Source organism: Balearica regulorum, chromosome 1 (genome assembly GCF_011004875.1).
Source record: "Balearica regulorum gibbericeps isolate bBalReg1 chromosome 1, bBalReg1.pri, whole genome shotgun sequence".
NCBI lineage: Eukaryota > Metazoa > Chordata > Aves > Gruiformes > Gruidae > Balearica > Balearica regulorum.
The window spans coordinates 216423176-216448661 of record NC_046184.1 but is presented as its reverse complement, the minus strand read 5'-3'; the positions used below and the strand labels follow the sequence as shown (position 1 = coordinate 216448661).

At 45.2% G+C, this 25486-nt stretch overlaps 1 protein-coding gene across 7 annotated transcripts in view; it reads left to right on the top strand.

Moving 5' to 3' along the window:
* GDPD5 (glycerophosphodiester phosphodiesterase domain containing 5) overlaps window positions 1-25486 on the top strand; it is a 171041-nt gene that overhangs the window by 60192 nt on the left and 85363 nt on the right. For 4 of the 7 annotated variants that reach the window (XM_075742605.1, XM_075742602.1, XM_075742606.1 and 1 more), the window contains exon 2: window positions 3874-4048. The exons of 1 other annotated variant lie outside the window; for it this stretch is intronic. In XM_075742605.1, the coding sequence (XP_075598720.1) occupies window positions 3932-4048 (117 nt within the window). In that variant the 5' untranslated portion in view covers window positions 3874-3931. The remainder of the gene's footprint in view (window positions 1-3873; window positions 4049-25486) is intronic. 2 more of the 7 variants (XM_075742604.1, XM_075742607.1) reach the window with 1 other exon arrangement.

Sequence of the window (25486 nt, the reverse complement as noted above, 5' to 3'; positions counted from 1 at the left end):
TATGGACTTTCTGTTTCTCTCCATTAAATTAATTTCTGGAAGCAGAAGTAAGTATTCAGTCCATGATCTTGGCCAAGCAAGGATCTCTGGACAGATGGTATCAGTGTGGTTTCTCTCGAGCAGCATCTTGCTTGCTGTGCTTCAGTCTCTTCCTGCATCTCCTGTTACTACTCAGGTGTCTGCGTGTGTGGTGGGGGAGGATGGGTGCTGTGTTTTTGTGCTTTCCTTTCTGTTGTCGGCTTCTATGCATCTGCTCATGACATTCGTATGGAGAAGAGGGAATGATTTTAGGCTTGTAGGTTGTGCCTCATGCAATTCAACTGCACTTAGGAATGGTGCTTTTTTTTTTAAAAAAAAAAAACAACCCATGTTGGATTTCTTAGTGCTTCTCCTGACTGCTTTTATGGAGGGCAGCCTGAATCTATGGGCTCCTATAGCATCTGCTTGTGCTGGGGTTCAGCATGAGGAACCAGGGTGGGAGCTTCACCTCGTGGCTTATGGAGCTTTTTCAGCTGTGTTTTGCCTTGCTTATAACTCTTAAACTCTTGGTTGTTTTTAGTGGATTCTACTGCTCTTAAAACCTTCCAGCAGTGCCTTCTGGTGATGAAGGTGGTGGTTGGTGGGCAGGCATGATTTTGGGTTGCCCTTTTGTACTAAAACCACTTGTGTCCCTCCTGAACTCTGCCAGGAGATTGGGAGATACTGGATTAGATGCTGCTGCAGGAGGTTGGTAAATGCTCTTCAGAACTGGACAATAAACTCAAAGCTTTTGCATCTACCCTGGCTGTTGGTGTTCCTGGTAGGATTTTTCTTCAGGGAGAAGGGTTGATTGCTGGTCCCTCTCCATCTCTGAAGTGCACGCGTACCTTACTAAAGCAATGCTGTTTGAAAAGGCTTTGATGCCTCCGCTGTCTCTGGTTGTGCAGCAGAGTTCATGCATTTAACTGATCAGTTTGGATATGTGGTTATGGGAGAGATGTTTGTATCTTGAACAGGTTGAGTCAGGAATCCTGGCGGTAGCCCCGAGATGAGAACTCTTCATGTACCTCCTAACTTGTGGTGCTTGCCCAAACTCACCCGGTTCCCTTCCCAGCCTTATCAGTTGCCTCCTGTGAGCTTTGCTGTGAAGTTTCAGCTAGGGACTTAAGTGCTTGAATTTCAACTTTGTTAGTGGGATGATGGATGTATAACATGAGTTATATTATTTCCGAAGGGCAGCCTGCGCTCCCAGGCTCCTGCCACTTCAAATGAATTGGATTTCTATTTGAAAAGTCAGGGTTTGTCAGTTTTGACACTCTGTATGCGTGTGGCTGGTGTACAGCACCACTTCTCCAGGTGTCTGGGCTGGAGAACAGCTTGGGGCTTCCCAGAAGAGTGGAGTGATGAAATGCTCGAGTGTACCACTTGTGTTTGAGTTTGCAATGCAAACAAAATATGCGGTCAAAGCTTTTATAGATAGAGGTGTTCTGTTTGCCCTCTTGACTTGCGTGACTAAAGCAAGAAGAGGTAGGAATCAGGAGAGATGCTGTCCTTTGGAGACTGATTTGTGAAGGATTTTTTGTAATGACTGTAGGTTTCCAGGATGGTAATATGGGGCTTGGCAGTGGAGTTGTTAATAGGCTGTGCATAATTTTTACGTCCTGCTTATGTCCTGCAATATCTTGTACATCACTTGCTGCTTAGGATCTTCAGGGCAGAGATTATGGTTTTGTCCAAGGCCCTTAAATAGCATCTAACTTTGCATGCCCTCAGTGCTTCTGTCCTATTCTAACTGACAGTCGTTTCTGCCTGCAGTGTGCTGCTGGCGCATGGGGAAGGCAGACCGGGGAACTCATTTTCTAGGGACAATTTTGAAGCAGACAAAAGCTGAAGCTAGGAGGCAACTTGTGCTGTGACTAATGCTGAGCTTTATAAATAGCGTGAGAAGAGAAGAAACGCAGGCAGGGAGGTGACCTCAAGCATGAGGCCATGGAGGTGGTACAGCAGCGCTTAGGGGCAGATGAGCTGGGAGAGCACGGGGTGACATGATCAGCAGACAGCTCTTGTTTCAGACTGGATGTGTTTGTGCCCGTCCTGCATGTCCTCCCTGAGGGGACGAACCAAACCACATGGGGATCCAGGCCTGCTACGAACTGATATGCAAGTCCTGCACATCTCGTGTCCTCTGCCTGGGTCAAGGCCTCGAGCAGCGCCCAGAGCGTTATAGAGAGGTTTGCTGAAAGGGCAAAGCTACGTTTTTTGTGTCTGTATAAGAGGAAGGTAGAGGACCTATGGGTTGTGGGCTCTAGGGACATGCATGGTAATGGTCTGGTGGGTTTTGAAACCACAGCAACCGCCTAGCAAGGTCTGTCTGCCTCCTGGATGCTGAGTCCTGATTAGAGGAAGTCAGGACAGGGCTGTCTCATGCTGACAGCCTAGAGCACAGAGAGTAAACGGACGCAAAGAAGGATAGAAGCTGGAAGGGTTGAGCTGTTTGTGTCCTCACTGACATTTCTAGACTCTGCCACAGCGTCTGCAACACCTGCACCGTCCCCTTATGCATTGGCTATAGTGAAAAAATACGGGCAGTCCCATTCTTGGGGTTTTCCTTCCATGGGACGTGGCAATGAAAGGCTCTTAGGTGGCTAGGTTATCTCCTTAAGCCCTGCCATGCTTAGCTGATGCTAGTGAGGATGTTGCTACTCGTAGTTGTCATAGCTTTTTGCAAGCCCTGAGCACCGGGGATCCTGCAGATAAGGAAATGAAGCATTTACCCTAGAGCGGGTGCGATTTCCTTACTGCCCACGTGTCATGCACGCAACTGTGCACGCTCTGGAAAGGTAACCAAGCACTTTGCAAGCTCAACTGCTGTTGAACATCACTCATAGCACACTGACTATCCATGGAACAGCAATATGTGGGGCTGTGGGTGTACACTTGTGCACCAGGAACCTGTGGAAAACCCCTGGTGGGAGTTAAGCACAGCTGAGGGCAGCATGACGCCACCAGACTGGCAAATATTTGCTTTGAGGTTTCTATCCGCGAACAGTGACTCGATGAATTAGTAAGAGTGTACGATTGCTTAGTCTGTTCTTGATACTAATCTCACCAGAGACAAAAGCGAGCATCTAAATATATATATATAAAAGGAGAAAAAAAAAAAAGCCCTATGACGCACAAAACGTGTAATCGATGGAGCAGAGTACTTTCCCTTGAAACGTGATGTTCCCACGCATGGCAGTTGAATTGGAGTCAGTCTGGTCCTTTGGGAGCGAACGGTGTTTGGTGGTGAGAGGACTCTTTTCTTCTGGGTGAAGGCTGCAACCAACCCTGCATCCCTGTGAGTGCTCATTGGAGATGCATGTAAAGGGAGAGGGTAATATCTGCCTTTTCCAGTGTGCACAGAAGTGTTAGTTCCTCGTCTGGGACTGTTTTGCAGGCTCTGTAGGATGCTGAAGATAAACTGATTTAGCTTGGCTGGGTTTCAACTTTGCAGAGGTCTCTGAATCAATTTTAAGGTTGTGCTTGCGGAGGGTATGGTTCTTTACATTTCAATCATTCATAAAAATCTAATCATCTGGGCTCCAAATAATCTGTCTACTGCTCTTGTCCTTATGTGGCTTTTCTTACTGATAACTCCTATGAATACGTTTGCTTTTAGTTGGTGTGGGAGAAACTACACAAGGAAACAAAACTTGCAAACTAATTAAACTTCTCGGTCTTGTTGAGAAATGTTGGCAGGGCTGGGAATAGATCTGATTATAATTCCTACTCTCTTAATAGCCAGAGGACATGGTTAATTATTAAATAACTTGTTAATGTTATTGAAATATTGCTTGGCATTTTTAATTTCCTTTCCCCCCCTTCTTCTTTTCTTTCCTCCCCTTGCTGAAGGGCACTCCCAGGACCTGATGGATTTCTGATACCTCGCTCCTGAGGGGCTGGAAGGAGCATGGTTAAACACCAACCGCTGCAGTACTACGAGCCGCAGCTATGTTTGTCCTGTCTGACGGGGATCTACGGCTGCCGCTGGAAACGGTACCAGCGGTCACATGATGACACCACCAAGGTGGGTAGTTGACCGCATCGTTTTTTTCCCGGTGACTTTGGGATGGGTGTGGGTCTTGGTTGAAAGTGATGGATATTTGATTATTTTTTGTTGTTGTTGCCTTGGATAGACCATGGAAATCACTGGCCCCATGGCTCGAAGGTCTGAGAAGTCCTCACCATGTGGTTGACGTAGCAGATGGGCATGGTTAGCTGGTCGTGGTGCTTAAAGGCATTGAGTGGTGTGGTTTGGCCAAATCTATCCATATTTTCTTTTTGGAACTGGGGGACACTTCTGCTTTGCTCCTTGTTCTGTGGTTTACCAGTGTGCTTGCAGTTTCTTTGGCTGAATATGTAGGACCTCCACTTCTGCATAGTCTCTAGCTTCTGTGCATGTGAAGATAAGTTTGTAGTAGGGAAAAGACAGCAGGAGGTGAGAACTAGCTGGGGATAAACAGGGGAGCTGTTAGAGGTGACTTTTCCCTCTTTCTGGATAAATGCTGTTTTTAAGAGCTCTGGCAGAGGGAATCCAGCCAGTGGAACTTGTGCTTTCCCTGTTGTTTGGGGCTGTGAGATGGGGTCTCGTGAGACCTGATGTATTTATAGGAAGATGTGGGGGAAAAAAAACCTGCTGTCAAAGCTGCCCTATTGCATCTTCTGGGTAATGGTGGTTGTGTATTACTGTTCTTCTGAGTGCTCATGTTGTCTGGGGTTGTTTTTTAGTGTGCTTACTACTTAAAGAAATAAAAAAAGTGTGAAAAAAAACTTCAATCTCGTTTCTCCTGGCAATGATCCCAGGAGGTTCTTTCTCTGCTTTTTGAGGGCTTAGTTTTGCTCTGGTGACAGTTAGCTGCTCTGTTTTGTTTTCAAGTCTATAACCAGGGATGATCTGGGCGGTGGAATGCTTTTCCTCTGGAAAAGAGGCTGTTAAGGAGAAAACACTTCTACGCGGTAGATCTTGTGCCAAAAATGCTCCTGGTTCTGAATTGCATCGATTGTTGGTGGTGGAGCTTGGCTGGAGCTCCCATGTGAATTGAAAAGTGACGGCTTGCGTCTGTGCAGTGTAAAACAAATTTCCTTTTGCAAAGTAGAAATGTTTGTGCTGTTTTTCCTCCACTTGCAGTCTGGCCAGCTTAGTCTGAGTGACCACTTCTCAGCCAGCAGAAGTTTCCTTTGAGCAAATAGCCGGGCACATCCGTAGCAGAGGGTGTAGTTGGGTTTTTATGACTTTGTTAGGAAAACAGTGGGACGTAATGTCGTGGCATGCGTGTATATGCTAACTTAAATACTCAAAATGCTTTATTCCGTATGCCTTATGAACCAGAACATTATGCTTCTAGCTAAAAATCCATAGAAAAATTGTCATTGGTTTAATTTTTTTTCAGTGAAAACTAGCTTTGCTTGCACTGATTTATTTTACCAAAAAATATCAGTGTAGCTGTCCAATTTGACTTGGAATTTCAATTGTTTTTCTAGTGCTAGAAAATAATTTGTTGTGTTTAAAGTACCTGTGCTAGGCTTACAAATATGTCCAGTCTCTAAGTTGGTGTTAAGGTCTATGTGAGGCCTCAACTTCCACTCTGAATGATGAAATGGAGAAAACTTAGCTCTTGCAGGAGCAAGAGAAGAAAGTCTAAAATTAGCTACAGGCTATGCAAACCCAAGGTATGAAGAATCTGCTCCCGTCTCGCTGTCAGTAAAGTGCCTTGCAGGTGTTACTGCTGGAGTGCGAGATTGTAGGACTGTATCTGGGAGGAAAAAAGTGCAAATGAAGGCTGATTGTCCTCTGTTGCACAGGTCTATTGGCATGTGCTTGAATACTGCAGAGAATGGGTGTGAACTCCGGGATACGTGTAAGAGATCAGTGAGAAACCTTTTATTTTTTAAGTTGCGAAGTAGTCCTTGGCTGTTTGAGCAAGCGGGTAACTTCTCTGGGCTGCAAACCAGCGTTAGCATCCCTCCACCTCTCTGCGTTGGGTGCGAGAGTGTTTCGTCACTCAAATTCAGGACCACTTGTACCGCAAACTCCAATCTCTGCAGCTGAGTGAAGCTCTGAAGCAGGGACGGACTGAGCCCAACACACAGGGTACTCTCAGTATTGCGGCTTAGTGATCGCTAGTCAGCGTGAGAGGACTTCTGGGATGTGTGGCAAAACTTGCCAAGATCCCGAAGTATGGGATGGGGATAGGAAGTTTTTCACATGCTAATTGTCTACAGCTGATGTATATCCAGCCAGAGTATCTAGGTGTATCTGTGAAGGATTAACCAGGAAAATACCATACCATATCCTAGGTGCCTATTTGCTTTACGCAAAGGCAGTGACATACTGATGACAATACCTATTGTATTGCTCTGTATCCAACCCAGTAGTAACTCAGCCGCTGCAAGCCTAGAGTAGAGGCAATTGTAGTATAACACATGTTTTCCTGGGCATGGCCCATATAAAAAAGCGTATGGTGTACTTGAGAGGTCTTAGCTCTAGATTTTTGCAAGACTTACCTGGGAAGGAAGGAATAGGGTATGTACGTACTATGTTTAGACTTTTTAATTGTCAGAAAGTAAGGCACATATTCAAAGAGCAACTTTTCTTAGAGTAGGCTACAGCATGGCTATCTGCTTTCCTTTTTAAAAGATCAAACTTTTTAGAATAAAAGACCTTCACCTAAATTTGGGTTACGACCCAGCCTTGCATCCTTGAAATATTCTGCTGGTGACTGAATATTTGTTTTCTGAATTGTACTGCGGCTCAACAGCCAGAGTTTTAATGATTCCTCTCCTTTTCCCCTAAATGTATGCAGATCAAGCTTTCTACTACACATTAAAAATTTACATGAAAATGAGAATTTTAATTGTAAGCTTGAGTTCTAAGTTTTTTGGGAGACTACTTGCTAGAATTGTAATTATGTCTTGTTTTCCTCTGACCTTTTGCGAATGGAAGAAGGGGGCTGAAGGCACCCAACCCGCACACTTGGTCTCCTTTTTAAATTTTGAACAGCTGCAAAATTCCTTTTTTCTATTGCGCACCTTCAGCTTTAATGGCAAGTTCCTCTTTCACATTTTTAAATTTTTTTTTTTTTTTAATGAAAGGCATATAGAAGAGAAGAAATGGTCTTGCTGAGATTCAGACCATTATAATCTCTGTAGCTGGTGTGAGGAAGAAATTTATGATCTAACTACAGCTTGTTCATCAGATATTCAACCAAGGAAGTTCTTATGAAGTCAGCGCATCATCTTAACAGGGCTCTATTGCCCTGAACACAGAAAATGTGGGTAAATAGGCTTTGGCTTGTAGTCGCCACGTGCTTTTACAGGTCTGAAGTTCAGATGGCAGCTTCCAAGGTAGCTCCCAGATACCATGATCCTGCTGATGGATTGCCACCAATTAAAAACAGAGAGCGGTGCTGCTAATTGCAGTGTATAAACACAATGCTCTGTGCACAGCTTGTGTGCTTCACCTGAAACGAACTGCTGCTGGGTATTACAACACCAGAATAGCTCTTGCTCTTGGGGTCGAGTCCAGGACAAGCTGCAGTATCTTTTAAAATCCACCCAGAGATGTTGCAGGATCGGTATCCACATGGGAGATGTTGATGGGTTGCATTGTATAGATTTAACTTCATGTTTATCAACTGGTTTTGTTCAGGTTTTTTTATTGCTTCTAAAACTGTTGTTTGTACACAGCAAATATCGCACCTGGGAAATCATCCTAGGTGGGAGCTGGAAAGGGATTTTCAGCAGAAAAGAATTGTAATGATAACTTTTTTATCTATCCAACAAACAGAAGAAGCCACTTCTATTGGATGCCTTTTTTTTCGGCAGCTACTGTGTATTGAAAAATCTTGGGATCTTTATTTTATTTATCTTATTTCATTCCCTGTCAAATAGGATCAAATACTATCACCATTTGCAACGGGCTTTGGCTTCTCTGCTTAGTGGCAGACATGGCTGATACTGTACTTCCCAACCACTAACCCTTCTGAGATACAAGTTGAGGCAGAAAAAATGAACTGAGATCTCTTCTTGTCTCCCCAGTTTCGCTTGGAAGCATCCCATGTTGACAAAACTATCTTTTCCTCCAGAAATTTGCCAAGAATAAGCAAGGATCGGTGCCTGGTTTGGCTACATACAGTAGGAAGAGCCATTGTCACCTGGGAATGAACCCAAAATTGGCAGCTTTGGATCCCAGGTGACTGAAATTGCAAGATCCCTGTGATTTTTTTTATTCTGCTCTTCAATGTCACCTACAACATTTAAATGGAGGTCTCCTCATGAGGTCTCTTCATCAGCTGCTCTGATTTAGTGCAATAGTGGTGCACTCATGGTACCTGCACAATCTCTTTTCTTCCTCCCGCTTCTCTTGTGAAAGCCCCTGAGATGTTGTGAGTGAAAGCAGCAGTGTTAGTGATGAAATCCCACTGCTTTCTGAACGGTCTAACCCCACAGGTGTTAACCTGAGCATCTAATAAACCACTTCCTTGTTAAGACCCTGGGAAGATGGTGAAACTGGAGCTAATAAGATGCACATCCAACCTTGGGACTGGATTTCTCTGAAAGCTTTGGAGGTGGTCATGACTGGTCAACGAAACGTGGGTTTGCAGGGTTGGATTTTGTGTATAACACTAATGTTTTGTTGTCCTTTAAAAGCACAACTTGTTCAGAATCCAGTTTAAAAAATAAAAATAATCCCTCTTATCTTTCAGTGTGGCTTTGTAGGGCTGATGCATATATGAACACAGCCTGTTTAAAGCTCTCGCATTTGCCTTCCTGCCTTGGAATTGCATTTTCCCCTGTGCCTCCCAGAAACCTCATGTTTCTGAAGCTTTTTTTTTTTTCACTGCCCCCCTCTTTTCTCAGAGATCCCCGTTAGTTGCTGATGGGAGCAGCACAGGGACCTGGTCCAAGAGCTGGAAATGCTGGTTGCTTTGTACCCACCAGCTTCTGGTGTTGGGAGAGCTACTCCTGTAACCTCTGCTTCCAGCACTGCTGTTGGGTGGCATTTGCCCACTGCTGTATTGGACTCTATTTCTATGTGCCAGCAAGCATCCTTGCTTTTTTGTTGTCCCCTCCCTGAACACGTGTCCTTTTGTGTCATCTTTTGGTCCTACATGGCTTCTCTGGTCCTTCCAGTACCTGCTGCAACCTTTCCCTTTCTGCCTCCATCCTCTTCTGACGGTAAGTACTCAGTAATTGTAGCAGAGAGGTTTCCTCGTTGCTTTGTGGGCTTGCTGCTCCCATCAGTGAAGAGCTGTCAAGCCCAGAGCAATGCCTTGTAGTGCGTCAGCTCTTCTGAACCCAGCAGCAGATGCTCCATGGTTCGTGGAGTTCAGGAGCTGCTGTTATACGCTGATGGATCACAGTTTGAGGGTCTTTGGTGCCCGATCAATAAAAGGGCAGCACTAGGTAAATATTACAGGCTCCCTGGAAGCACCTTGGGCCAGGAGTGTTGTTTCATTCACCATCTCCCTTGACAAACAGGCTTTTATACCTTTGCTGGGGAAAATACCGAGAAGTGTTATGAACGCCTTCCTGGGGCTGCTCTGATTTAGTGCAATAAAAACTTTAATAGGGCTTGGCAGAGTGCCTCAACCTTCCTGACCTGAGGCCTCTGCAGCAGATGGGCATGCTGAAGTGGGAGGGAGCTGAGAATTTCCCAAGCCAACCAGTTTTTGCTCAGCACTCTCCAGGTATGCCCCCCCCCCTTTTCCTCTCCAGTATAATATTCCAGTGTTAATAAATTGAATTGCTAATATTTAGGCAAAATACCAAAGCTTGCAATCAACACAACCTCCTATATTTAGCGTGTGAAGTGGCATAAATCCCTCTGCCAGCTTGGGGTTTTTTTGACTGGGTAAACTGAGGTATAGAAGTCAAGCTGTTGAGAGGACTTGGTGATGGCCACCATTGAATTTTGACTCCCAGGAACTATCCAACATGCTTATAAAATTTCCCTGGTACGTGTCAATGTGCTTAGGGGCTTCCTGATGGCACTGGCTGTTGCCTGTTGGTTTGGAGGTGAGGAGCTAGGGACAGTATCTCATGTGGCTCTGAGGCCGATGCCACCAGGAATCACAGCTAATTTGGTGGGTCACAGTTATGTTTTCTGCAGCTTTAACTTGTCTGCCTGCAAATTCAGTCTCTGGGTAATTTTATAAGTGGCCCCTGAGCAGGGCTGACCTTTTTATAGGTGATTGATTAGCTCATATAGCAATGGCTTACAGAATTTCTAATACTTTTGTCACTACTACTTTGTTCAGAAACTTTGAAGCGATCCATGCACAAGCTCCCTGTGATAAATGGCCGGGCCAGCCCCCCTTGGATACACAAAGGTGCCTTGTGACTTTTCCAATGTTACGGGTCTCCAGGGTTTTATTCAGATTGTGGCATTTCCTTGTTAGAGCTGCCAGATGTGCTCCCTCCAGCTGTTTTTTCTTTATGCATTGTACTAATTATCTGGGTGAAAAATTACGTCGCTAGAGCCTATCATCCCTCATTCCTCCCGTTTGCTCTTGGACCTTTTCAGATGTAGCAGATGCTGCTGCTCCTGTCCTCCTTGAAGCCGCTGTGTGCATGGTCTTGCCTTAAAGTGTAACTGGGGAAGGTGAGCTCAGTACTACTGAATGTCAGAAGGTTGTTTGCTTAAAGAAACACACTTAAGATGCACCAGAAAGTCCCTAAGTGACCGGTGAAGCTCCAAAACCACAGAATAGCAGACCGACAGAAAACTGTAGGAATGGACCTTTATCACCACTGTTTTTCATCCTGGGTTGTAGTGAAAAGTAACCTTGAATTAACAGCTTAAAACAAGGCTTAATAATTAGTGTGTCTGTAGTCTGTGTAGGCAAGTTAGGTCCAAGGGCTGATGGCCAAGTGTTCTCTGCACAGGGAAGAGAGGCTTTGGGTTGTTGGGGAGGGGATGGGGGAAGACAGATGGGAACAACACCTTAAAATTAGGGAAGGATACACAGATAAAAGGGATGTTTGAACCCTCTAAAGATCCCCAGACAAGCCAGGACAAAACTGGACTTGTCCTGTTTCTGATGTTCAAGAAATCTCCATGTTTCTTTTGTCCTTACTCCAGCAGCAGCAGCCTGAGGAGATGGCTCTTGTATTTTTTTTTTTCCCCCTTTATCTTTGATTTTCAGACAGAAGTCTAGGCTGCCTGTGCTTCCCAGGAAATCCATTATATGTTATCAGGGGGTTTAACCAAGCCTTTCCTAGAAAGTATTTGGAAAGCGATGACTTCAAACTTGCCCGGCTCAGCTTGGGGAAGAAGAAAGGCTGAGAGCAGATATGGTTGATGCCTGAAACTCTTGAAGATAATCACTGCTGAAAGAAGAAACTTTAAATGCTCAGATAGTTGGCTGAGGACACTGATTTCTGACCTATCACTGGAGTGAGCTTTTTGAGAGAGAAAGATGGGGCCGGAGTTTGAAGGTTTCCAGGGGTGGCTGCTGGAAGAGATGGGAGGAAGCTACAGCCTGCTGTGTTGTGCCCTGTGCTGGGAAAGCTGATCTGAGACATAGAAGTTGTGGATGTTACCAAAACAGCAACAAAAATGACCTGGGATAGTCTGCTTTAGCTTGAGATGTTCACCCTGATCATTTTCCTTGAGATTTCTCTCTCTGAATTCCTCCTTGGATATTTATGAACGTACTGGTCTTTCCATGACAATCATCCACATCTTGGTACCTGGAGAAGACGAGTCCTGACGGATCTACTGCCTCCTGATGCAGCGTGTCCCACCTGGGATAACGCAGTGCGAGACTTACTGAACACGTTTGCTTTGTAGCTCTTATTTTTAAATCTGGATAATACAAAGGTGCACTCTCGGTCCATTGACCAGCTCCAGACATGTCTGCAGCAGAACATACTCTAGCTGACGCATCCCTCTACCCCTTCCTACCACCCAACAAGTGGTTGCACAGAGCAGTTAAAGCAACCCAGCGAGTGGCAGAGCTACCCCCAATTTCTGCTCACAACACTGCTGCTGCGTTATGGAGGGTGACAACACTGGTGTGATTAGTACATTATAAATGTTATAGGTAGTGTTATGGCATGCGTTGGCTGCTGCTGAGCTATCAAGATGTGCTCTTTCATGGGTATATTGTGGTCACAGCAGAGAGATGGGGACTGCTGGGGCATGTGCAAAAGCAATACAGAAATGCCTAGAGCCAGATGCGCCTCCCTGTCCTTTCTGCAAGCAGCTTCATTTAAACACCACTGGTGCTCATTTAGCAGAAAAAACCTGGAGAGCTGGTGTAATGGCGATCACAAACCAAATTGCCCCTTATGATTTAAATCAAGTGCTTCATGCAGATGCCCTGGTTGGCGTGTGTGGTATGAGAGGTGAAGGCAGTGGGTTTGCTATGGCCCGCGGGGCAGCTCAACACGCTCGCTAGAAAGCAGAATCATCACTCGAGGAGCTGCAACGCCGCTTTTCTTTCAGAGATCGTGGTTTTACATCACACGTCTCCTAATCCTTTGGTTAAATAAAAGCAAGGTGTCTGAACTATGTAGATATGGGAGGAGAGATTGGAGGGGGAATATCTAAGGCTTGTAATGCTGCTCCCTGCTTTTAAAGTATCAATCGCTGCTCTTGTAGCTGCAAGCCAGTATAAATGAGATATCAAACCCTTCTTAATGAATTAGGCGTTTGCTGTTAAAATTTATTCCCTTAAAGTGAGATGTGAATGATTCAAGATGGTCCATCTGGTTAAAAACACCACGTGGCCTTGAACTGAGGCTTGTGATGGCTTTTTTTTTTGGTCCTTTTGTGAAAAGACAAATGAGGAACTGTGATCCATCAACATAATGGATGGCTGTGCTGTGTCTGTGATACGTGTATTAATTCACTTTATAGTTGAAATACTCTTGTAATTCCTGCTTGGCAAGAGCTGTTAAATGACCCGAACAGATGATCTAAGCCACGTTGGCATGATATATCTGTGTGACTGCAGGCTTTGGAGCTGGGACTTTGCTGGGTCTTCAGTGCTAATCCCCAGACAGCCAAAGGTCACTGGTCACAGAAATTGCTTGCTTTGCTGAAAACCACTATTAGAGGATGGGTGAATTTGCCTTTTTCCATGCGGTTTCAAATTGTTAATGTTCATGACCGTAGGCCTGAGGACTTGGGAGTTTTTGATGGAAAGAGGCTCTTTCAAGCCTGTTTGATTTGAGGTTGGGCACTAAGGCGTGGGATGCTGCACGTTGGACATGACCAGTGATTCAGAGCTGAATCCTCATGAATGAATGTGTCAAATTATGTGGGAGTGATGGGCTAAATACAGGAAAATCCAATTGTTGGATTAAATATTGATTTTTTTCCTTTTTTAAAATAATTTTTCCCCAATGCTTGGAATTGAAAGCAAAACTACCCTGTTTCCAGGGCTTTCTGCATCACTTATCCTTTAAATTCACCTTTAAGCCCTTCATTTTACAGGGAGGCTGTGAGATGACACAGGGTGGATGATCATGCAGGGAAGGGGGTTGAGATGCTCATAGCTGCATGTGGACACCTCACCCTACCCAGTCTCCAGCTCCTGCTGCAAGTTTTGCTGAACTCCCTCAGGTTTGTCATCGTTGCGGTTCTGCTGCCTTGCAGGAATCGTGCTGTCTGTGTTTGCAGTCTTGCTCCCTCATGAAATCTGTTTCTCGTGGGTCTGGGAGATGTCTGGGAGTCAGGGATAAGCGCAGATCTCTCCTTGTGTCTGGGGTTGTAGGTTGTTCTCCTGGGAGCACGGGCACCATTCAAGTGTTGTCTTGCTCAGTGACATTTGGATTCAGCTGCCGAGATGTATTCAAAACTTCAGCAGTGATGGAAATTTCCTTCCATGGTGGGAAAGATGAAAAGGCAGGATTTCTCCCAAAGCCATCTGCTAAAGAAGATCTTGTCTAAAGTGTGACTGTGACTAGCTTTCAAGGCTGAACTGAATTTACACAGGCCACTGTGCTGTCATATTATAACATGTGGGTTGTTTTTTTCCCCTTCTCTATCTCATTGTCTCTTCATTGCATATTCCCTAAAGCAGGTTTGTGGTCAGCTGAGCCAGGCAGGAATTGCATTTGCTATGCACGGTGCCATCAGACCAGGCACTGCAAGGAGTGTTAATGGGTCTATCTGGGAATGGCATGTTATGGTCTTCATGAAGGAGCAAGACCTCCCTTAGGCTGGGTAGGAGTCCTATGGTAGACTGGCAAGGAGCAGTGAGATGTCCCAGCCTCAGAAACTGGGCTTAACCTGCCAGGAGCTTGCTTATCATTGAGGCCCACATCCTCAGCTCCTAGACAGGCTAGGATGACCCGGCCACAGGGCAAGGCTAATGTTGAAACCATTGTCTGCTTAGACAGGTGAGCCTGCAGAAGACCATTACAGGTCATCTCTAGATCCTACCACGGAGGTACAAGCCCAGAAAGCTGGTGTATTTGTGATTGCTTGACCAAAAGGCCAAGCTGCTGGGCAGCATTATAAGTTAGTCTATTCAATAAATACAGTTCCAGCCTTAATGGGTTTGGGTTGTGGTTTTTTTTCCTCCAAAGCTGCTCTTCAGTATATATAGTTGGCCATTGACTGCAGATACTGTGGTCTCTGTAAATTCCTGCTTGCTTCAGGTGAAAGATGTTTCCTGCTTCAGGTGAAAGATGTTTCCTGCTTCAGTAATGCTTGTTTGAAGGATGGGAAATCCAAAGTCCCTGAAACTCCAGGAAAGCCACAGTGTTTGCTATCTTGCTGCCTGGTGCAGTCTAACACTGTCAGGGTGAGGATGTTTGACTAATTGTAAATCTCTGGCTTAGTCCTGATGTAGGCAAAATGCCTGTGGGAGGGAGTCTGCAAAACCCATTGACTGTTGTGCCTGAGTTAGGATTATGGGCTCAGACTGGGTGATTAACGTGCCCTATGATTTATAATGCTTTATAGGTGTCAAAGGTTTTTACTGCAGAGCATCTGCAAAATATGTTTCGGGTTATAAACAGCCAGCACTGAACTGGAGCCGCATCTGGAGAAAGGGCGGAGGGATGCAGGTGGGAGACAAGGAAAAAGAGGGGTAAAAGGGGGATTTTTGGTCTGCGGTCCCTTAGACCCAAACCTGTGCTTTGGTGACAATAACTGGAAGCTCTATCAATTGGATTTTTCCAGGGCTTTTCCCTAGGTACCTGGGTTATGGTGATGTCCTTCCAGTTTAAAGACAGAGGTGTACAACCACTCTTGCAAAATAAAATCCTTACCAGCTTGAAAGATGTTGGGTGAGAGATGAGACTTGGATGCTCAATCAACTTGTGGTTTAACATATTGCCTTCCCAGGGTGTCCCTGTGGGTTCCCTGTACTAGTTTTGCCTGGAATAGAGATAATGTTCTGCATAGTAGCTGGTAGGGTGCTAGATTTTGGATTCGTGGCCAAAAATGAGATTGCTCATTCGCTTGCCTTCCAAAACAAGTATGTTTCACGTTTTGGCTGTGTAGTTGCTGTTAGTGCTAGAGTTAGACTTTTCTAATTGAATTGGATAACTCCTTTTTCAAAAGAGGTAGTGGGAACCTGCACTCCTGCCAGTGCTAACTTCATTGTTGGTAGCTGCACTAACACAGGTTAATTCGGTGTGTTGCTATTTTCTTAGATGTTTAGTCCTTTCCCATGTCTAAAGCCATAAGTGTATGAAGTTTGAAGAGAGCAAATGATAGAAGTGAAATGTTAGTCAAATCATGGAGGCTTGACTTCTTGATCTCTTTTGGTGTTTGAAGCCCTCTTTTTAGTCTCAACAAGGATGGTGAAAAAACAGGGTTCTCTTCCAGCAGAGCCTTTATTTTTCTCACCCAGAGGGAAGTGAGCGTGACCTTTGCTGCCCATCAGCTGGACTTGAGCAATTTACTTTTGGGTTTGAATTCATCACTCTGCCAATCCACCGAGTCTACTCTCCCAGCACCTTTCCCTGATTTCCAGGTGTCCTGGAAGAGATTCAAAAACAGTTGTGCTTAAAACACTGGAGAACAACTTTACAGTGTGTCTTTGCTGGGTGGCTGGGTGCCCTGGGAGGGTGTATTAGCCAACAGAGAAGGGTCCCCCCTGAAAAGAACAACTCTTCCCGCCTCTCATCTAAGTAGACTTTGTGGTAATTGATCAAGGATGCTTCTTAGTCCAAAACGACCACAAAATTTAGCTAGGTGAGAAGGAAACTTGGCAGCAGTGTGAGTAAATGAATGAAACAGAGGAAATAAAAAGGAGCAGGATTAGTTTGTGATGGTGTTCCCTTGCCAAGCTTGTGTAGAGGGACAGAGGTGGTGAGACAGAGGTGTAAGTCATGCAACCAACAGTCTGAGGGGTAGCTGAGATCTCCTGCCTTCCCCAGCATGTGTCCTGTCACCTGGGACACAGTGTCCTCCTTGTCACTACTGCTTGGCCCCATCCCAGCTCGCAGCCAGCCATTCCCACCAAAGCTGTGAACAGCTGAAAATAATCGTGCAAGATGTTGATGGAAGCTAAGAGGCTGTGTTCCCACAGGGGCCTGCTTGGGGACTGCTGATGAGCTGCGCTTTGCAAACAGCCTCCTGTTGGTCTCCTCTCTTTATTTTCAGCAGTGGATTAGATATTTATAAGAACAATTTAAACTTGGCACCACTTTAACATTAATTTTAAATGGCTGTTAATAGCAGCCTTCAGTGAAGAGAAAAGTAAGTAGAGATATCTCTGTGCTGAAGAGGTTGAACTTACTGTGAAGCCATGGGTGGAGCACAGATGATCCAAGAAGGTAGCGTCCTGCAGCTATAGCCCTTCTCAGAGATGTATATCAGTTTCCATGGGAGATGCGTGAGTGGGTTTAAGTGCTCCACGAGGGTTCTGGTACTTCACCAACAGGAGGAAAGATGTGGTGATGGTAAGCCCAGTTCTTGCCAGATGTGATGGGTGGGAGATGCTGCTGTGCAGATAGTGGGGCACAAGATGATGTCTAGGATGCTGCTGTGGGGAAACAGAGCAAGCTTAGGATGGGAAGTCTTCAAAATAGTGATGAGCTGCCAAATGTTGAGGAGGAGAGCATGCTTTAGGGGGGTGAAAAGGAGAACTGGAGGGAGAAGGTGAGGCTTGAGCTGGGCAAGATGCTCCCATGTCCTGCATCATCTGGGAGAAACCTGTCTGTTGTGTTAAAGAGCTCTTTGGAAGCTCTGCGCAGATGAGTATAGAGGTGCTCGAGTGAGGGATTGAAATATTTGCTGTAGGCTTCAGTCAGGCACAGAGCTGAGCCTGCTCAGTGTTCCTCTATTTCTACTAATTCCTCTGCCCAAAAAAGACATGCACCATGCTTCAACCTCATCCCTCTGGATTACTGCAGAATTAGGAATAAGAGACTTGTGAAGAGTAAATTTTCAGTGAAGTACAGTTAAATAGGCAGTTGCTTTTGAACAGCTGCTGCCATCCCGTGTGTTTATGGCAGGGGAGAAGTGCCAATATAATGGGAAACAGGAGGCCTACACCGATACCATCTTCTCTCCCCTCCATTTCATAAAAGTCTTGCCTCTCTGCTGCTGCTAACTGATTTGGAGGTCAGGAAGAGGGCAAGGTAGGCTGGGGAGTGGGATGCTCTTGTACGCTTTTTTCCCACTACTGATCTCATTTTGTTTGCATGTGTATCTGCTTTTACTTTCCTTGGGTGAGACATCCTGCTGCTTTGGTGAAAGCCACAGAGACGCAGCGCTGTGTGAAAGAGCGAGCGTTTGTGTCACGCTGTGGTTCTCCCGGACCCACTGCATACCACTGTTCTGCAACAGCTTCGTGTTCCTTTGCAGAACACTGTTTGCGTGTGGGAAGGTCCTTTGGCTAAAAAATGGTAGGGGAAAAAACACAAGTCTTTCTTGCAGGGCTGTAAAGTCATGATGAACGGAGCTGTGCAATAAGCCTTGCTCAGAAATCTTGGCAGAGATAGCAGGTTTTGGAGCTCCTAAGTTCCTACAGATGCTGAAAATGAGCATCTGGGAAGAGGGCAATGTATTGTACACATATGGGAAAGCCTGCAGCTAAGAATTCTCTTCTGTCTGGCTTGCCACCTGGCCCACGAGCATAAACCAGCTGGCCAGTGAGCACAAACCCAGCTAGCGTGGGGTAGATACACACTCATCCGATCCAAATGCTATACCCAAATAGTCATTGGCTTTTCCTCCTCTTGCCCAGCATAAAGACTGGCCTATCTCAGTGATCTCTGGCTTAGACCAGAAGCTGCATCCTGGATTTATGAAATCTCCTGATGAAAGATCTTGTGGTTTCCCGGAGAACTTCCATAACTGGCACTTATTTGGAAGGTTACACTGAAAAATCCTGATTTGCTGCTTTCTTTTAAGCTGACTCTTTTTTTTGTTAAACTGAATTTCTTGGCAGTTGACCGTGCAGGCTCTCCTCACAAGGTTTTTGTGGGATGTAGCTCTAAATGAGGCACACCTTGCCATGTCTAAAGATGACAAGTGGTGATTGCATCTTGCCACAGACATATGGACATACTAAGGATTAACTTGTAGGTTCTGGTGCTGTGTTCCGAGTGCTCTTCAATGGTTTTGATGCTGTTTTGCAAAACAGCATCGTCTTGCGCTGTGTTTGGTCTGCTGTTTTGGAGAATGGCTGTATTACTTGGAGTTGTCACGCTTCCTCTGCGGCCTTTGGAAATACTGCAGGGATGGTTTAAAGTCTGCAGCAACCATCTTTGTTTGCATTGCCAGACATGATTTTGTTTGAACAGGCTCTAACAATTCTTTGCAAAAGTGGATTACTCGGATCTATTTCTCCCTGGTTTACTGCAGGCAATGTTTAGGGTTTTCAGTCTCCAAAAACCATCAGATGCCTTTTCAGAAAGTGTGCCTAGAAACCATGTTTAGCTGTAGCACAATATTCAAGTAAGTGGGTGACATTCAGTGGCCTTTCTTGTACAGAAGTCAAACTAGATGATTTAATGGTCCCTTTGGTTTTTAAAATGTATGTGTTTTTTGTGATGTAAAAAGCTTCTAAATTGAGGGCAGAGGTTAGCTTGCCAAATACATCGCAGCTGTTCATCCTAATTTGGAAGGGGAGGCTGCTAGAAGTCCTGGAACAGAAAGCCTTGGAAGCTGAAATGCTTTTGCATAATAATATCTTTCTGCCTTTTAATACAGATGTTCACATTCATGCCTCCTATTCTGGGAGTCCAGCCAAGTTTCTACATAGAGGAACTGCACACAGTTCCTAGTCCTGTCCTTCACCCCAACATCATCCCAGAACAGGTATAGCCTGAGATTAATTTCCTTGCTGGAGTTTCCAATCCATTTATGAATAAATCAAACAACGCGCTGTTTCAGACACACGGTTGTTTTTTGCAATAAAGGGGTGGGTAGAGCATATTTCCCAATGGGGCAATTGCTCTTTGTAGTTTGCAAGCCAGTCCTATTAAATTAAAAAAGCCACCACAAACTGAAACTCTGCAGCTTTCTTGCAGCGTGTGGGTTATCGCAGCGATGCTCATTCAGGGAATTGAGTCTGACGGTTGTGGCTGTGCCTTCCTCCACCTTTACCAGGAAAAGGCTGTTAGCAGTTCAGCAGGTGGGTTTTTTTTTTGTAGTATGTGTGCTTATTGCAAGCATTTTTGGGAAGCAAATCTCTGCATCAGAAGACTCTCCATTTCCCATGTAGCTTACTCTTCAAGCAAAGAGTTTTGGCATCTAGAAAAACGTTGCGATTTGATGTAATTTTTTGATCACGCTGTATTGTTTAGGACCAAAGCAGACACCTTTTCCTACGCCAGGCTGTGTATTCTGGCACACAGAGGATTTTAGGAAGCTATGGTTTGGGTCCAGTGAAATGTGGACATGACTGCAAAATTTCCTTACTCTGGGAGTTCAGCGATGCTTACCAAGGGATTTTTCTAAACCTCCAGGGTCCATCACCTGAATTGCATTCCTGACCCCTCTCCCATTCTGCCTGTGTTTGAGGGCAGAGAAGCCTTGTCAGAGATGACCACCACTGCAGCGGGAGCTGGGTGTCTCCTGTAAAGTCTGGCTCTTCAGCAGCTGAAGCTCAAGAGCATCACCAGAGATTGTAAGACATGTAATAAATAGGAGGAGTTGGCAGCAAAGTCTTTCCTATGTGCATATGTGAACAAGCAGCTAGGCCAAGTACTGCACACTTAATTCTCTTGAACTTTTGCTTGTAATGCCTGCTCTGAATCGCCTTCAGGTCTCAGCAGCAATGCAGTCATAGCCAGCCCCACCAGACTTCTCACAGTGCTTTCCCTTGTGCCGGTTGTGTGGTGGAGCCAAGGAAAAAGCCCTCCAGAATGTGCATGCAGGTGGCCAGATCCTGACCTGCAGTGAAGACTCCTCCTCTTTGAGCAGAGACTGGTTGAAGCTGGAAAGCTCCTAGCAAAGACTAGGGAGCACAGATGAGTTACGATGATGATTTGGGGGTGGTTCTTTCAAGCTGCTCTTGATGGACGTTGAGCAAACACCAAGAGTGGCTGCCAGATCAGCTCTGCTGCCTAACCCAAAGGTCTGTGCACTTGGGTGGGTGTGTGTGCATGTGCGAAATCTTGATATTAGATTTTACTAGCGTCAGAGTTTGGCTGTAGTCGCTGCAATCTCATTCCTACTGAACTCTGCTAGCAAACTGTGTTGCCACAATGCTGTGTGGTGCTGTTGGCTGCCTGTTCCCTGACGTGCCATCTGCAATTCAGTTCTCAGCCCAATAAATGCATTAGTGGGGTGAAGAGGGGAAACACTCCTGTGCAAATGGGGCTAAACTGACTAATGAAGTTCAATCCTTGGCCTGTACTAAGGACCTTTGAATAATCCTGCAAACAAGATTTGAGCTGGCTACACCTCAGCTTACCAACGTGGTGGAAAAGCCTGAGAGCTCACAGATGTCTGAGTAACACCTTGTTTGGGTGCTTGGGGTGTCCTGTGGTGCATGCAGGCTTCCGGTGCTTTCACAAGTGTTGTTGGGTGTGGGTAAAATGAAGCTATGTGCCATGACCGCATGTACATGGGTGGTTTGGTTTCTGGTAGGTAGGTCTACAGCATTGTGGAGAAGAACCTGAAAATATGCGGAGATGTGGCTTTCCTGGCATCTGTCAAAAGACATTTCAGTAATCTGCCAGTTTGTTGTTTTAGAGATGACTTGGCTGCTTGCGGGATCTGGGTGGGGATCTGTCTGGAGCCTCAACGCTGAGGTGCTCAACTTGGGTGCCAGAAATGCTTGTGGTTTTTTATGAATTAGGAACCTCTGCGCTAATGTGTTGGCTTATTAACAACATTGATTAACAAAGCTTAAAAATATAATGACTGTTCTTCAGTGTGGGCTGTGAAGTTGATCTGTGATTTTTGTCTGCCTTTACTGTCTCTTGAGTCCTCCTTGAAAAGGGGCCTTGAATTTATGGGTGTTGGTTTGCAGGTTCAACTTTTTTCTCCAGGTTGTTTCCAGAACTCCTGCTGAGCTCCAAAGTGTATTTCAAGGGTATAAGCAGCAGCTGGAGATGTGTAAAGAGAAGCTGTATTTGTGGCTAAAGGTTTTAATGGGTTTTTTTTGGTGACTAGTATTTGTAGCTTATTTCAACCTTGAAAATTATTCTTTCCCTTTGTGTCATCTCTCCAATGATCTGTTAAAGGAGAAGAGCTGATGAACTGGCCTGGACCCATCATTTGTCATGTTCTCCTTGACGTGTGGTTTTGAGCCTTTATTTGGCAGCATGCTTATTTGCAGATGACGTCAGCCAGCACTTGAGAATCAATTGACTTCAGTACAGTCAAAAGAGGCCCCTTTTCAGGGACAATTATGGGGAAAAAAAATGAAACAACTAATGCCTTGTTTCAAGTCTCCTAAACTTGGAGCATTCTAACTCTTAAAAATTGAGTTAACTTCCTTGCGTGCTTTCCTGAAGCCTCCCTGGCTAGTTGCAAAGTTGAAATTTACTTTTGGGTGACAGAAAGCAGGATCAATTACCATCAAATAAAGCGTAGATGGTTGTTCAAATCGCTCTACGTGTGCCAAAGATGGCCCCTACTCTAAGGAGAGCAGCTCTTACCTCTACCCCATCCATTGGGTGTCTGAGGCTGCTGGGCAAGGACCATGCTGTGATAGACAGCTCTTGACTTGAAGGTGACTTGACTAGCGGAAGCCTGGTGCTTTTAACCTCACCTTGTGCATCTCCATTCTGGGCTGAAGTTCCCAGAGTGATTAAAAACTCAACCATCTCAATGGGATGAAGTCAGTTGGATGCTTAGCAAAGGGAGAGGAGAGAAACCCATCTTCTCATCCCTTCCAGGAGAAGCCAACCCTTCTCTTGATTGTGATGCTTGAGGCAATGCTTTTTTTGGTAGCGGTGTTGAGCAAGACTCTGGTGACGTCAACCCTGTTGCCAGGCTGAGGACCGCAGGTTAACGGCGGAAGAAAGCTTGTGTTGGTTTTTTTGCTCTCCTAGACTGCTGGTTTCACTGCAAGACTGCTTTCGTTCTTGTTCTTGTTAGCTGCTGTCTCTTCATGTTTTACACTTTTTTTTTTTTTTGATGCAGCTATGTTGGGCTTTCTGGAAAAACAAACCACAATGCTGTGCCTTACGTTAGGGTTTGCTTAATGAACCTGGCTCATAACCACCTAAACTGCCACAGATTTTGAGCAAACTACATCGCTGTGAGCTGCACGTTATTGTCTTGGTCTTTTCCTTCCCCAGTAAGGTCAGGAGCCCGAAGTTGAATCTGGTGGGGTGGTGTAGCTTTTAGCTGAGTAGTATCTGGAAAGGGGATCTCATTTCATTGCTTTTCTTCTTGAGGTCAATGTGACATAACTCTTGCAAACACATGCACATGCTATTAGCAATGTGCACGAGTCTGAGCTATTTTACTGCAATTGTCTGCAGCCATCAGGGGTTCCTGCTTCTTCAGCAAGAAGTGAATGATAAATGGCACAACGCAAAGTGAAACCTGCCTCGATGCTGCTGTATTATGCTCCAGGGCATTTCATCTGTACTGCATAAGTGTGGCACTGCTGTGGATATAAAGGCTTGAATAAGCTGTTGTGTGATGAGCAAACTCTAGCACTTAAATTATTCTCCTGATGGCTGATTTATTTTTTTTTTCCTCTTCTCCCTAACATTTAGCCTTTGTGAGGTTAAAAAATAAATAAATGAAGTCCCGCAAGGAAAGCTTCTGCCTTCTCTCCGGACGGATGCTGCCTTTGGATACTCAGCTGCTGCTGAAGCTTGTGACTTCATTTGGTTTCCCTCTGGCAGTGCACTGAACCCATTTAAATCTCTTACAGGGAAAATAAGTAAATCCCTTCCATATGTCAAGTATTAGAAAAATACATGATTTCTTTGACTTGCACAAAGCGTCCCGTTGTCTGGCAGATACAGAAACAAGTGCACCCTTGTTTCTGGGAAGCTGAGCTCTAACCTCATGCTAGTAAATCTGACATGTCACTGTCCACTATTTCAGTCTCTGTTCACATTAACTGGGCGTGTGGAGGCTGGGGAGGACCCTGGTCTTATCGATTTTCCCCTTAAAAGAGAGAGATTTCAGTTTTCCTTGCTCTAAATCTTTCTTATTATAGTCCTTCAGGTCACTGTGTTGCCCCCAAAGATAGGGGAGGAAGTATTTTGCATATTAGCCTGTTCAATGGCTTTTAACAGATGGGTCTTTGCCCTCTGGATCTCATCACATGGGATAAATAAGTCTGTGTATTGATGGGGTGATGTCTCGTAGAGCAAAGTGCAAGCACACAGGACTTGCCGACTGGGTCAGGCAAAAGGTCGTCTTGCCCGGCATCCTGTGTCTGTGAGGGTCCAGCGATGGGTGCCTCTTTGTGCTCTGGGCTCCCTTCTTCTCTCTCCTGGCTTCTGGCAAGCAATGGTTGAATGCAAAATGTAGCATTGCTCTGTGAAGCTGCCTGTGCTCATCTGGAGTGACCTTGTGCCAACAGTTTGCTTCAGAAATGCTGAAAAATAGAAAATTTGCCTCATGGTCTGAAAAATGATCCTTGAATTGCTTTGAGGAATTCCTGGGAAACTGGGAACTGGCTTGTATCTTGAACTGGCATCTTTGGAGGATGCATTTCTGCTCACAGGGCTTGCAACCCCTATGCACGAGGAGCGCCTGTTTGAGAAATTCTCGCTGAACTTACAGGGTGAAAAGGAGGAGGATACATGAAGGGAAAAGGAGGATCAATGCACATATTTTCAGCTTGATACCTCTGTCCAGAGAAAAGTTTCCTTAACAGCAAGCAGAGTAGAAGCAGAGGTCAGGCAGACGAGGGAGAGCCCAAGCCTCCTGTGATAGGGACAGCAAGCGCTCACTGCTTCTACTGGTGAACAGACTGTGACTGTTTTCAGGGTAACGCGAAGGGGAAGCATCTGTCATTATCCACTGTTCCCTTTAGGTACACCAAGAGCTAGGGATGCTGCCCAGTGATGAATATGTGGGATGAAACATGAACCTTGGGCATCTTCCTCTTCCCAGTGCAGTGGATGGTCAATCTGACCAAGAGGAAGATGATGGTGAGACAGACAGGGCCTTGGGTAGGAAGGGGAGGGATAAATGGGGGTGGGAAGGTGCACAGAGAGTCTCAGCAAGAGCTTTTGGAGGTGCTAGAAGAGGCGATGCTGGCTGTGCACCTGTGTCATTCTGGCAAAGGAGGTCCATGTGCTGGGGACCCCTTGATCTTCCCTGTGGATGGTTGTCTAGCATTAAATCCCCAGAAACTGTGGACACAGGTCAGTGTATCTGGTCCCCATGTCAGAGGGAAGAGATAGTGGAGAGATGTGGAACAAGATGATGGATCAAGCTTTTCGTCTGTCCTAGAATGGGCTGGGGACAAGTGGTGTTCTAACGTAAAAATTATTATTGTTCTTTTCCCCTCTATTTCAAAGAGGAGGATTATAAAGGGATTGCAACTTGCCTGGAATCCTTGTTTTTTGGGGATTATGAGCAGCAGTTTTTAGCTATATGGATGGACTGAATTTCCAACCTTTTTTCTTGTGCTTGTGAGATTGACTTTTTCATATGTGTTTGCTGTCCTGATGCACTGAGACTTGTAAAACCTCAAGGCAAAGCTGGGAGATGAAGGGGAAGGAAAAAGCAGCAGTGAGGAGGGACATGACTCTGATCCAAAAGTTGGCTGCACTTTTTGATTTTAGTTATCTGATGTCCATCAAATTGCCTGGAAAGTGAATGGAAAAACCTTTCTGATTTAGTATATATCACTTGACAATATCTTACAACTGGAAAAAGAATTTAATTTTCTAGTGGGATTGCTTTGGGTAGGCACACGAACGTCTTAGACTAATAAAATGGCATTAGGGTAATTTTTGAGCACACTTCCTCTGAAGACTGGAGAATGGACGAGTGGTTGGAAATGGTCCCATGGACCTCCTTCCATATATTGTATCTTCATATGCTTCTTAATGTAGGATATTGTTGTGCTGCTCTGAGCGTTTCCCTGTACTGTAGGACTCAGGGCTTACCTGTATG